At 42.1% G+C, this 14,310-nt stretch overlaps 1 protein-coding gene across 1 annotated transcript in view; it reads right to left on the minus strand.

The window, feature by feature from the left end:
- GTF2F2 (general transcription factor IIF subunit 2) overlaps window positions 1–14,310 on the minus strand; it is a 56,407-nt gene that overhangs the window by 16,142 nt on the left and 25,955 nt on the right. Inside the window, exons 6-8 of the mRNA XM_035137523.2 lie at window positions 13,344–13,425; window positions 3,487–3,586; window positions 958–1,101 (exon numbers count right to left, since the gene is read on the minus strand). Of these exons, the coding sequence (XP_034993414.1) occupies window positions 958–1,101; window positions 3,487–3,586; window positions 13,344–13,425 (326 nt within the window). The remainder of the gene's footprint in view (window positions 1–957; window positions 1,102–3,486; window positions 3,587–13,343; window positions 13,426–14,310) is intronic.

A 14,310-nucleotide genomic window follows, 5' to 3' on the forward strand; every position in this document is an offset into this window, starting at 1 on the left:
GAAGGGACTCTGGCGCTGAGGAGGGAGGATGCAAAAGCAAACCAGGGAGTTGGCACTGCACCGCATGTTCCTGCCCCTCTCCAAAGCATGGGGTGGGTTGCAGCGTGTGGCATCCTGCCTAGCGGGGTTTGGGTGTGCGCAGGGCGGGAGAGGGAAGCCCTCTTTCCATCTGCAGGTTTTTAATCCCAGCAGTGGCTTTCTCCTTCCTGCCGAAGGTTTAGTTGAGCCCCCCCCCCCAAGCCGTCGATTCCCCACCTTTTGTTCACATTTCCCTCGTTTACATCCCCTCCCACACACGCGCCACAACGCAGGAATGTGATCCGCGTGGGGGCGGGAATGAGCTTACATTATTACAAAAAACAGTAATAATTGAATGCAGTGACAATAATTTATGATAATAAAGAGTGGACACATAGTCCTACAGACACAACCGGCCCTTTGAGGGTGACCAAACTGCTGATGCGGCCCCCGATGAATTTGAGTTTGACACCCCTGCCCTAGAGAGAATCCTAGATCAAGAGGACTGACATGCTAGCAACTAATTCTAAAAGGCTTGAAATATGAATCGAAACGTTGAAGGGGGCACATGGATTATTAATCAATCAATGCCAAGTAGTCAAACCCTTCCAACTGTTCCATTACACAAGAAGCACCTCAATGTTCTTTTCTCTTCTCAATTAATCCTCAATATGTGAAGAGTTACTTTGTTATGTTTCAGAACTTGTGGTTTATACACCGATCACGAAGATCAACAAAACGTAACCAATTTGCATGGATTTGGTTATTTTTTAAACAGGCAGTTGCAATGTCTATTATTGCAAACAAACAAACAAACCTGTATGTGCTGATTCATTCAAAATGCATGTTGGGCACATGTTACATACTAAGGAATTTGTCTTAAGAAGTTAATGTATTTATCAGTGACAAACGGCATCGATTTTCAGAACAAGCACTTACCACTGGCTGCTTAGTTATGTCCACCAAGTCCTTAATGTTGTAATACTGGTGTTTTTCAAAGGCTGAAAAAAGCATGTCCAGTACTTGCTGCTTTTCAGCCCGAGCCCTCTTTCCATCTTCCTTTTTCTTCTTTTCATACTCAATCTGTTAATCCAAATGGCATAATTTTAAAATGGTGTTTCTAACTCACTCCAGGAGAACCACCACATGTATTTGTAACTGCAAGGAACAAAGTGTTGGGGGGGGGTAAGAATTGGTTCAGCTTTGGTGTGAATAAAAATCTTCTTAACTCTTAGTTGAGGCACAATGAAAGATAAACCAAATTATAAAACAGAGCTAAGTACTTCATCCCATTTATGCTTTGCACTGTCATTCCTTGAATGTGAACGCAGCCAATTGCCTAGGGCAGGCATAGGCAACCTTGGCTCTCCAGATACAACTCCCATGATCCCTAGCTAACAGGGCCAGTTGTCAGGGATCATGGGAGTTGGAGTTCCAAAACATCTGGAGAGCCAAGGTTGCCTATGCCTGGCCTAGGGCCTCTTGCTAACCATTTTAATGTGTTTTAGCTCCACAGAAGAATTCTTTTACTATAAGAAGTGACAATCACAATTAATTCCTAAAAATTACCAATTAAGTGTTTCTTCTATATAACTTGCCAAGCAAGTTACACATGCTTTACTTGAGATTCCTGCACTGCAGGGGGTTGGACTAGATGACCCACGGGGACTCTTCCAACTCTACAATTCTACAGTGGTACCTCTGGTTAAGAACTTAATTCATTCCGGAGGTCCGTTCTTAACCTAAAACTGTTCTTAACCTGAAGCACCACTTTAGCTAATGGGGCCTCCTGCTGCTGCCGTGCCGCCGGAGCACAATTTCTGTTCTCATCCTGAAGCAAAGTTCTTAACCTGAGGTACTATTTCTGGGTTAGTGGAGTTTGTAACCTGAAGCTTCTGTAACCTGAAGCGTTTGTAACCCGAGGTACCACTGTATTGGATTCAAGTTACAAGAAATGAGATTCCGACTAAACATCAGGAAGAACCTTTTGACAGTAAGAGCTGTTCAACAGTGGGAGTCTCCCTTGGGAGGCTGTGTATTCTCCGTCCTTGGAGGTTTTTAAGCAGAGGTTGGATTCTAGGCTCATCACAGCTTTAGGAACATAAGATTAAAGGACTCGACACATAGGCAAGAGAGGATTATGTTCCCCTGTCTCATAAACCCACTGGATTTCTTTTGAGATTGTTAACAAGCATATAGCAGTGATCTCCAGTTGACATAGTGTACCTGGACATTCAAAAGCTTTCCACAAGGTGGAATGCACACCACAGTGGAAAGCTTTATTTCATGTCCTCTTAAAACTGTGAACTCAGGAAGAGAACTGCATGCAGAGTCAGTATTTTTTGCAGGCAGGAGCTTAGAAAGATCAAAATGCACATATAAAGTGATATTTTATTTCTAAGTTGATGGTGATAAAAGGCTAGCATCTGCCAACATTATTTTATTTCTTTAATGATGTCTCTTATTGTGGTGTGTTCATCTTCAGGCAATGCTCAGGGACAAAAAACATTTACCTAATGAAAACAGATATATCCCTGCATCAGCTCACTTGAGCCTTCTGCTGAGAAAATGACTGTGCTGGCCATTTTCTCTCATACGTATTTGAAGAGCAGATACACGCCCACACAAGGGGAGCTTGAGTCCTGGTAAGAGCTTATGCCTTGTCACCTACTGAGTGTTCTTAGCAGAGGCAAGATGCGAACTGAGGATTTCCCTATTACCACATGGTTCAGCCTCCCGGCCACTATGCTACATTACCTCTGAGACACTGCCTCTGTCTCATGTTCCATCATGGTCTCTATTATAACATAAATTCCTTATTAGGTAGGACGGCACAGATGCACAGAAAACATGTATGTAGAGGCCGCCCCTCAACTCTGTAATGCACTGGGGACTGCCAAACACCTAACTACATTTGGAAAGAATATTGTTTCAACAGCAGCATCCCATTATGCTTTTGAGCATGTTCAGGTGGCAGGTCAAAACAGTTCTATTTGATCATGTGTTTTACAATAGTATTTTTATTTATTTATTCACTCCTGCCACTTCACTGGGTGTTTCATTGCACTGACTGTTGCTGAACTATTCTTTAATCCAATCATTTGTTTTATTGCTTTAATGTTGTTTTATTGTGCCACTAGGCTAACCCTGCATTGTGCTGATTATACCTCTCCTTCAATTAAAGCGAGTTGAGGTATTTGCTAACTGTAAAAATCAACTGAACCTCTTCTAATAACAATCTGAAAGCAAAAAAATTAAAAATTAAAATGGGTATGCACAGGATCTGAACCTTTTAAAATAGATTTATAGAAGTATGCTCTTACGCTGTTGTATAATACAGAAGACTTAAACACATATTACAGTTGGACTGAGTGCTGAATTTCATATCTTGAGTTGAACTAACCAGCTAGTGATTTGGCAATATTAGTTTAAGAACTACAATAAAGGCTAGCCTGAAAAGTAACTCACATTATATTGATGATTAGCCACAGGTTTGTAGTTAGTGGTTACAGCTTTGTCCAGCTGCATAGTCCAGCTTACAGGTTTAGAAGATTCTTCAATCTGAAGCCTAAGAGAGAGAGAAAATAAATTAAAAACCAGTAAAAATATCACATGCTTATAATAGTTTGGTTGTATTTGATATCCTGTGAGAGGTGCCAACTTGAAAAAAATATGGGGGAGGCAGGTAAGCCCCACCCTGCATAATTGATCACATGATGTGGTACATGCACGCCATTTGAATGGTAATGTCCATCAACTGAGGGTGGGGCTGGCCCCCTCAAATATTTTAATGGGGGGGGGGCAAAGACTCCTCAGCCCCTAGGAGCTGGCTCTGTACAGTCCTTATCAACCCCACCTAAAAAGGATATAGTATAGATCGACAAGCAAAATGAATGCAAACTTGGAGATGCACCCTTATTCCCTAGAATTTTAATTTTTTTAAAAAAATCAAGAAATGAATTTAAAGAAATAATTACAAATCAAGGTGTAAATAACTTTCTTGCAACCCTGAGCTCAAGCCTGCCTGATATTCATCCTGCAATTGTTGGCTCCTCCTTTGTGATTTCCCCTTTCTTACACATGCCCATCTTAAATCTCAGCTCATCTGCCAGCTCCTTATCCAGCTACACTGGTTTCTTTCTTTAGACGCCTCTCACTTTCTTGTTGGAACTGTCTGCCTTTGGGCCTTCAATATTTCACCTTTAAAAAACTCCCATCCATCTTGGACAGCGCCTGGTATGCAGAGGAACGAACTCTATCAGCCCTGGCCCTGCGAGGCACCATGGCTGATAGAGGTCGTTCTTCTGCAAGCTGGACACTGTCGATGAAGGGAGTCCCTCTGCTGCTAGCAGTCAGTGCACCAAGGGAAAAATGTGTTCCATAGGCTCTGGTGCCACACAATCATTACTTCCTCTGTTTGAGGACCAGAGCACGACGACAGTGGTTTCACACATGATATACCGCCGGGTGAAGGCGCCATCGTGCTCTGGCCCTCAAACCAGTCCAGGGCGATGTATCGCTACATTGCCCAGGCCTACTAGTGTGGTGTTGAATCCAGGCCTAAGATAAAAAGTGCTGCCACCAAGTCTGAAAACGGGTCAAGATAAATATATTTCTGACAGTTATTGTAAGTTGGTTCTAGAAACTCGCCAGGAGAGGGACATTTGTGTACCCCTCTCGTACAATGTCCATAGGTATTGAACATTATATAAAGAAGCTTGTGTGCTAGCTGAGAATCAAGGTCGGAAGCATAGAAGCCGTTTCCTTTTCTTGTATCACACATTGGCCCTAATGAACTTTGGCTAAGAGCAGATCCCTCAAAGTCTATTCAGTATAGGAAACTGTCGTTCCACCAGGGAATTTTAAAGAATTATTATTTCTAAAAGCACAATGTCTCCAAAAGCATGCTGTTACCACATTATGTTCCTTACACCTACGAGTGGAGTTTTTTCTTTAAGCTAGCATCTCATGCACATTCCAGATTGAGCAGTGAGTCATGAAACTCTTGTTATTTTCCTGACTTTTATTATAATGACAATATGCATCCACAAGCACGACTGATTTCTCCATATGATACATAAGATAGAATGGAATCAAACAGGGAAAGCTATATAAAGATACGGTTTTGTGAAAGGTTCGTTTAGTTCTACATTGGGGAAGTTTCTGAGACTGCTTAATGTTGTACCTGGGGTTATTAACAGCCTAGCCTATATTTCTCAAGCTAGAAGATTAAACATCAGTAGTAGTTTATGCAAACAAAAAACAAAACAAAACAGGAGCAGCAGCTGAAGAATAAAATGTCCAAGGTTCAAATTTCATGTCAGCCAGAAACTCTCAACTTCATCCACCAAACATCCCAATATGGCTGCTATAAGAATTTTCTGTTTTTAGGTTTTTCTATTTTATCTGTGCATTTGTGGTTGTATCTGTAAATTGCCTTGAGTCTGGGGAAAAGGCGGAATATAAATAAATATAATAAATGTTTTGGATGCTTAAAAACTCTATATACATAATTGCTAGGTATGATTATTCAATGAATAATACAACGAGCTTTGCAGTACAAGAAGTAAACCATGATATCTTTGGAACTCTCTGATCTTAGCCGTCTGGATCCCAATTAGGCTGCGTACTTAAGTACTTGGACATAAGCATATGAACAATCTTAAGAGTCGAGTTGGAATATAGCAGCTGCTGCAGTCAGGTATGTAGCTTAACCGCCTCATCCTCATCATACTGAACAGAAGCATGAAAAAGAGCACACAAGGGATGGAAGAGCAAAATGCACAAGTTCTCATCCAAGCAGAAAAGAAGGAAAACAAAGGAGAAGGAAAAGAAAGGCATAATGTAATTGCTGTCCAGGGCTATCACCAACCACTCCAGGAAGGTGCAGCATCCACCACAGGATGGAGCTGCCTAAAGGGCTGGAAGGACCCCCCTCTCCTTGGCCTGGCACAAATCTGGTGCTGGCTTGGAACGTCCCATGGACCTCCACCCTCCAGCGCTGCTCCTGGCCTCCTCCCTGTCCCCTTAGAGGCAGAGTAAAAGGGGAGGAAAGCCCTGAGAGTGCTGAGTGGGCGCCCCTTTCCCAGCTTCTGCCATGTCCCCTGTTGGGATGGTGGCAGTGAGGCAAGCCCAGTTCTGCTGCCTTCCCACCCCAACCCAATCATCTGCAGACCACTTCACCTTGCAGAGCCTCACCGATATCCAGCAGGCTTGGTGCCAAGGCGCAAGGCGAGCTCCCAGGCACACAGGTGGGCAAGCAGCCCTCTCTGCCTCTCCCTCCTTCCCTCTCTCCACTTCTTCTTTCTTCCATCTTCTTCCTCCTCCTCCTCCCCCCTCCATCACCACAGCTGCCTCTGCCTCCCCTCTTGCCAGAAATGCCCATGGCACCTTTTTCTTCTAGAAAAAAAGCACTGGCCTTAAGTATGCATGCAAACTCAATGAGAGGTGTGAGCTTGCTTTTGCCATGTAATCTCATTCATAATTATCTAATTTGAGACAAATTCCCATCTCCTCATCAACACAGAGAAGCCTTTCTTTTTTCTGAGTCGAAAATCCCTGTTCACAACAATATATCATGGAGAACTGTAGAAGAATAGCCAATGCTCTTGGAGGGACATTGTTTCTGGTTGTGTGTATATATATAAATATATATTCTGATAATATACCATAGTGAAATGTTTAACTGTTTCTTCAATTTTGCATGAACCTTCCCACCACACTTGCCATCCTCTCCTGCCACACCTATGTGGTGTACCACACACTGGTATAGAAATTTGAGGTCTTAGCTGATAATTGGTCCAGGAGTTGGAGAAGCTTCAAAATTCCTTTCTTAAGAAAGTGTTTCCTTTACCTGTTGGTACCAATGCACCATATGTCAGTGCAGAAGTGGGCTGGAATAGGCTAGAATACAAGTATGACTCTTAAATTTCTAGAGCAGAATGTAAGCTCTCCCATTTTCATGTCTGCTTTCTAAAAGCTTATGGCTCACTCTCAAAAGCGAATTGCTGCTTTGCCTACACTTGCTAGAGAACGTGATAGTGAACTGACTAAGATCCAGTCACGGTCTAAATTGAAGTTATGGTTTCTTGTGTATGAGAAAGCTTCTTTGACATGCCATTTATCCATTCTTTTGAAATTTTCTAGCTGCATCCACGTATTAAGACTGTTAATCAGAAAGCTAACTCTTTGGAGGCATTTACCTTAGCTTCAGAGAGAATTGCTTTTACAGAATTAAAACTCAAGTGTGCCTTTCTGGATAGATGCTACAAGAAATTACCTTTGGAACAGCATTTCTGCGTCTTCTGCAAGGCAGCTATAAAGGACATAGTGGACTGTATTGTTCACCAACGTCCTCTCTATAAAGATCCCCATGGAATTTCTCAATTTTTGTTTAGCCTCAGGAAGAATTTTGTTACACTAAGTGAATTTGGGTACATTTTGCTATTAGGCAAGGAAGATGGTGTTACATTGCATGCTTCCTTATTTATGTTGCCAGCCAAGGAATTAGGAACAAAACTGGTGGTTCAACTCTGAATGTTTATGTTTGTTATGCCTTATAATTAAACAAGGGACCCAGGTGGCGCTGTGGTTAAACCACTGAGCCTAGGGCTTGCTGATCAGAAGGTCGGCGGTTCGAATCCCTGTGACGGGGTGAGCTCCCGTTGCTTGGTCCCAGCTCCTGCCAACCTAGCAGTTCGAAAGCACGTCAAAATGCAAGTAGATAAATAGGAACCGCTACAGCGGGAAGGTAAACAGCGTTTCCATGTGCTGCTCTGGTTTGCCAGAAGCGGCTTTGTCATGCTGGCCACATGACCTGGAAGCTATACGCTGGCTCCCTCGGCCAATAATGCGAGATGAGCGCGCAACCCCAGAGTCGGTCACAACTGGACCTAATGGTCCAGTTTTACCTTTATAATTAAACAAATACTACGTTTACTGCACTGGCTGGGCTTGATGGGAGTTGCAGCCCCACCTCTAGAGGGCCCCGCAAATGTTACCCCTGCCATATGCCATGGGCCCAGGATCTCTTACTCTTAAGCTGCTAGTCTACAGTCAGGGTTTGTTCTTTTTAACTCAAGCACTAGCTTCTGAAGCATGCTATTTAATTGCATATGCTTCCATATACACAACGGTGTCAGACAGCCAGGGGTCCTTTAGATGTTGCAGGTATCCAGCTTTTCTAAAAAAAAACCTCACCAAGTGAAACAAACAAATGGTTACCAGGGAAGCAAGCACACCAGCAGGAACTAGGAAAGGCAAGTCGCAGCACCAAGGGCAACAAGGTGCTGAGATGTAACTGGTAGCAATATGCTGTTACTTTGGTAGCTCTGTGTGAAAGCTGTCAATACTTGGCCTCCAAGAAAGGTTGTAATTAACAGATGCAGCAATGAAGCATGTCAGCTAGCTCGTTTCTGATCATGTCACCACCGCAGGCTCCCAGAAAACACCGGCACCTTCACTGCTTAGCTGTAACACTGTACGTTCAGGTATTAAGCATAAATTAAGCCCACTCACAAATAGCCATATGCCACACCCATGAACACACAAAGCAGCCATGCAGGCAGTCTCCTGTCTCCAGAATCCTAGAATGCACAGTAGCTGCTCCTCATGCTCTTCAGGTTTTACTAGCGTATTACATTTTTAAAAAACAGCTAGGAACACAGCCCCACTCTCCCACAACAAGGTAAGGAGCTTGTGGGAAATGTTTAAAGGATTCCAGAATCTGAGCAAGACAAGCACAACACCCACAACCAGTCTAATTTAAATGAAAAACAAGTGCAGTAGCACTAGTGCTGCAGCAATTACCGTATGTGTAGTGGGAATAGTCAAACTAAAACCATTAATACACACTGCAAAGGAAGGGGAAAAGGTCTCCCCCACCCCCATTCCATCCTCCTTGGCAGTCTGGGTATGTAAGCAGGCTGCCATCACACCCCCATTTAGACTCCCTCTATCCCCAGACAGAAGTGACTTCTAGGGATTCAAAGCACAGGTGCACAGACACCATGAAGACATTTCATCCAAGGCAACTTTTTGTTAGTATTTTGTCTGCTCAGCAACAGCAACTTGACATGGATGCAGGCAGCTGCCAGAATCTCTATAGTATATAGCAGGTGAGTATTAATAAGAAATAAATTTAAGAATAGATATTCCATGAGAAAAAAATAAGATTAGTTTGGTGTTCCACTTATAGATGAATAAATTTAACACAAAGCCAAGTGTAATAAAACATTATAACTTGACTCTCTTCCCCATGATTATATACTTCAATGGAAAAGGCGCAGCAATCTGAACTGGATGTTTTGATTCAAGTTTTTCAAAACACATCTGTGCCATTATTTAATAGCACAAGAAGATGATTTGATTTCAAATTCATTTCTTAGTGAGAGATTCTCAAACACAATCTTAGAAAATGGGTGGTTTCCCAAAGAGGAAGCTGTATAAGTGTGGGTGTGAGAGCGAATGTGTGAATGTACCTTCCATGATTAGCCCCCTCCTATCTGCTGTGGTTTAAACCTATATAATAATATATATAATATATATAAGAATCCTATGTCTCTGTTCATTCCAGGTGGCTCCATGGTTTTAAGCTTGCTAATGAGTTGCAATTCAGCAACATCTCTTTCCAGTCTGTTTCTGAAATTTTTCTGTAATAAAACAGCTGCTTTGAGATCTTGTAGAGAAAATTTCAGAAACAGACTGGAAAGAGAAGTTGCTGAATTGCAACTCATTAGCAAGCTTAAAACCATGGAGCCACCTGGAATAAACAGAGACATAGGATTCTTATCTCATTATACATTATCAAGCTTTCCTTAGCACCTCAGCCCTTGCTCCCCCCCCCCGTAAGACCAATTGCAGTCATTAACAGTCGTTAACAGTCATCTACAGGTTTACCACTCCTATCAGCCCATCACCCATTCCCATCACCCCCACCCCCCACCCTCTGAATATACATAAGGGTCTGGCTACTTCTGTTTCAGTGTATCTGATGAAGTGTGCATGCACACGAAAGCTCATACCAAAATAAAAACTTAGTTGGTCTTTAAGGTGCTACTGAAGGAATTTTTTTATTTTGTAGCATATGTGCTAAAATTAAAAGTTGGAGCAAGTTTTCTTTTGCTCTCTCTGCCTTCTTGGCAAAGATGCAATTTCTCAGCTCAGGTGATGTTTACCTCTTCTCCAAACAAAATAATATGTCATAAGTGCTAGGCCTCTGTGAACACCATGGAGAGCTTTTATAGCCCCGAGGAATACATTTGCAGAGACCCTGCAACACAAATAAAAACAGAAGCCAAAGCCAGTTTTCATTTTAAAGAAGAACCACGTGACTAACATCAGGTGGGTTGCTTTTTTTGTTCTCTACAGCTGTTGAAATTGAAAAATTTATGGATGAACCAGCTACAGATCCCAACCTTGTTACACTTTTTTAAAAAAAATTAATAATAATCTTACAAACTTGTGTTAAAATTATTTGATTTTGCAATCCTGTAACCACTTACCTAGGAGTAGGTAATCACAAGATTTACTTCAGAGTAGACATATTTACCATTGTAATGTATGCTGCCTATAAAGTGAATTCTTTATGAATGCCTGGATTTCAGCTTCTGCACAGCAGGAGACATACCTAAGCCTCTTATTTTCACATTTTTCTTTTGCCATGTTTTTGGAGGCAGGGATTCTTTTAACCTCCTCCTGCACTTACTGTATAGTAGGATTTGCAGGAAATACTTTTGGTAGTATCTAGTGAAGTAGCTCCACAACCACAATAATTTCTGGCTGAACAATGGAACTGCCCCTCCCACTTCTCTCCCTGTGTATCCCCTAAATCTGTTCAAAGTACAGTGGTACCTCAATCTATGGACTATTTGGTGAACGAACTCCGCAAAACTCGAAGTAGGTGTTCCGGTTAGCGAACTTTGCCCTGGAAGCCAAATGGTGGAAGGGCACTGGTGGCGCGAGGCCTCAGTAAGGAAAGCACGCCTCAGGTTAAGAACATTTTGGTTTAAGAACAGACTTCCGGAACGAATTAAGTTCGTAAACCGAGGTACCACTGTATTCCCCCAACCCTCCAGAGCAGATTTGGAGAGGACATGGGGAAATTAGGAGGGGAAGATCTACTGTGCAAACAGAAGTCCTTGCACTAATGCACTAGACTTGTAATCTGGTGAACCGGGTTCGCATCCCCGCTCCTCCACATGCAGCTGCTGGGTGACCTTGGGCTAGTCACACTTCTCTGAAGTCACTCAGCCTCACTCACCTCACAGAGTGTTTGTTGTGGGGGAGGAAGGGAAAGGAGATTGTTAGCCGCTTTGAGACTCCTTAGGGTAGTGATAAAGCAAGATATCAAATCCGAACTCTTCTTCTTCGTCTACTAATACATTGGAAACTGTTACTGCTTTGCTAATTGTAAAGCGTCTATTCTGTTACATGCTGATCACCTAGTTCTGCTTTCTTTGAACAAAATTGGACTTAGAAGGATGCTAGTTAAATTTGGTCAACTGTGTAAAAAAGAACATCTAAAAGGAAATTATGCTAAAAGCCAAAGTTGTTACGTTGAGTAAGGGGATTACTAAGTCCAAGTGGTCATTCAATGGTCATATACTTGTGCAAGTACATATGTTTAAATATCTAGGATTCCTTAATGATGGAAAGCTTTCATGGAAATGCCAAATGAAGCAATTAAGGTATCATCTGGCTGTTCTACTGGCCAGTTAGTTATACAGTTTTTTTTCCATTTGAAAGGGGCTCAGCAATCAATCCTGCCCTCAAGATCTGTGTCAAAGAATATTGTACGAATGAATTACAGGGCTGAAATTTGGGGAACTGGTGTCAAATCTGATCTAGAAGTTCTAAAAAAATAGATATTTGAGGCAGATACTACAGTAGGGCTTTCTCCGGGGACTCCATCAGCTCATTTTAGAGCTAAGTTGGGTCTCCCCGTGATAGCAGCCAGATTTGATCTAGCCTACCTTAGATACTATGGGACGCGGGTGGTGCTGTGGTCTAAACCACAGAGCCTAGGGCTTGCTGATCAGAAGGTTGGCGGTTCGAATCCCCACGACAGGGTGAGCTCCCATTGCTCGGTCCCTGCTCCTGCCAACCTAGCAGTTCGAAAGCACGTCAAAATGCAAGTAGATAAACAGGTACTGCTCTGGCGGGAAGGCAAACGGCGTTTCTGTGTGCTGCTCTGGTTCGCCAGAAGCAGCTTAGTCCTGCTGGCCACATGACCCGGAAGCTGTACGCCGGCTCCCTCAGCCAGTAAAGCAAGATGAGCGCCGCAACCCCAGAGTCATCCATGACTGGACCTAACAGTCCAGGGTCCCTTTACCTTTACCTACCTTAGAAACTGGGGTAGACTAAATGCCTTTGAGGACCATATTCTCATTGAGTTCTGCTGGATGGAGCAACTAAGGACAGGAAGCTGGGCACAAAATGTCAAGGCAAGCTTATGGCTTTTAATCGCCAAATGGAGAAATATTCATCCCTCAGTTTTTATGAACTTAGAAATTGGATCTTCTACCATGACACCAACCAGCCCTGCATCTATTATTCTATCTGGTATCCTCAAATCAAGGACAACCATTCAAGGCCTCACTACCTTGAGACACTGACTTTTGCTCTCTCATTTGGTGAACTGAAAATAAATTTTTACCTTAGAAACAAAACCAGATGATCTTAGGACAATAAAACATACGTTGATAAAGTGTGTTACATTGGTCACAATGTGTTGCATTGGTGTGTTACATTGTTCACAGAAACACATGAAACCCCCTGCATGAAATGAAATGAAAAAAGCAGGTTTTAACTTTATTGTCTTCTTTGAGGTTTTCGGCATTAAAAGAAAATGTGATGAGATGTTACCTGATATGTGTTTTACATGCAACATTTCTTGTGACCTATGTACTGCCACAGAATGTGAGTTGCATAGCATAAAATTTGTTGCCATGGTGTCTCTTACAGTGAATAGTGTAAGGAAGGGGTGGGGAACCTATAATTCTCTAGAGGTTGCAGGACAACATGTCCCACCACCCCAAGCCACTGAGAATGTTTGCTAGGGCTGATGAATCTGAGAGTTCAAAGCAAAAAGAAAGAAGGGGGAAAGTTGTGCTGCCAGTCACCGATGCAGGATTCTATTTTAATAATAATAAAATACCTGAATAAATAAGGAATGAAACATGATCATCCCAATGTGTTTCAAATATCACCTTTCTTCAAGGGCTCGACTGAAAATTATGATACACCCAACTTAACAACCATGCATGTATAGGCATCACTGCCAACAGGTTTAATATATATATATATAAACAGCAAGAAAGGCTCACCTTTTCAACTTCATGTAATTTTCATTGGCTGCAGGTCTGCACTCTGCACGCTGGACTACTATTCCTTCCAAAGACAGTTTTTCTGAAATAGAAGGAAACCCAGATTACCAACAAAAGTCATATGAGTATGAATGGTAGCCATTTTAACAAGTTGTATTTTTATTTATGCTTTGAGTGTGATAAATTACTCAATATGCCCAAGATTTTTTCAAAACGGTTTTACTTCTGTAACAGAATCAGTCCAATCAACAATTCTAACAAAACAAACCATCCGGCTATTGACAGCACATGCTCTTGTCCTGTTCCAGTATATGAGGAAATTGTTGTCAAACATCTTCAAAAGAATGCATCCTTTCCCCCATACACAGGTGTGTTTCTCCAGTATATGGGTATTGCCACTGATACCCTACAACCAGGTTATAGTTATGCTTTTGTAGATTCACAACACCAGTATACAATTTTGTTCCGTCAGCACAGGGGGATTTAGTAGGAATTTCATCCTCAGGAAAGAATAACTCAAAAACGCAATGTACAGTTAACCTCAACACTGTACCAACTCTATCTACTAGATATACTTATATAAATATAAAATATGGACAAACCATTTGCACACCTAGATGTAATCTTTGAAGTACAGTCTATTAAACTGCTGGTTCCTATCTGTTCCTATTTTAGACTCATGCAAACATAATAAATAACAAGCCTATGACTAAGCCTCATGGTTATGGAGAACTGTCTGAAAACGTGGAGATAATACCTAGATTCAGAAACTAGGCTATGAGAAGAAAATGCACAACACAGGTGGCAGTATTCTTAAGACATCCTGGCTAGCTCTCTGTCCATCCTTGCGACTCCTAATCCTGTTGTGCAAGCGCTGCCCTCGCTTGTACGCAGGAGGAAAAGCTAACTTCTTTTTTGGCATGCACATGGCGAGACTAAATGCACCTATAAAACCTGTAAAAAGATT

The sequence above is a fragment of the Zootoca vivipara genome, chromosome 5 (genome assembly GCF_963506605.1).
Source record: "Zootoca vivipara chromosome 5, rZooViv1.1, whole genome shotgun sequence".
NCBI classification, from domain to species: Eukaryota; Metazoa; Chordata; class Lepidosauria; order Squamata; family Lacertidae; genus Zootoca; species Zootoca vivipara.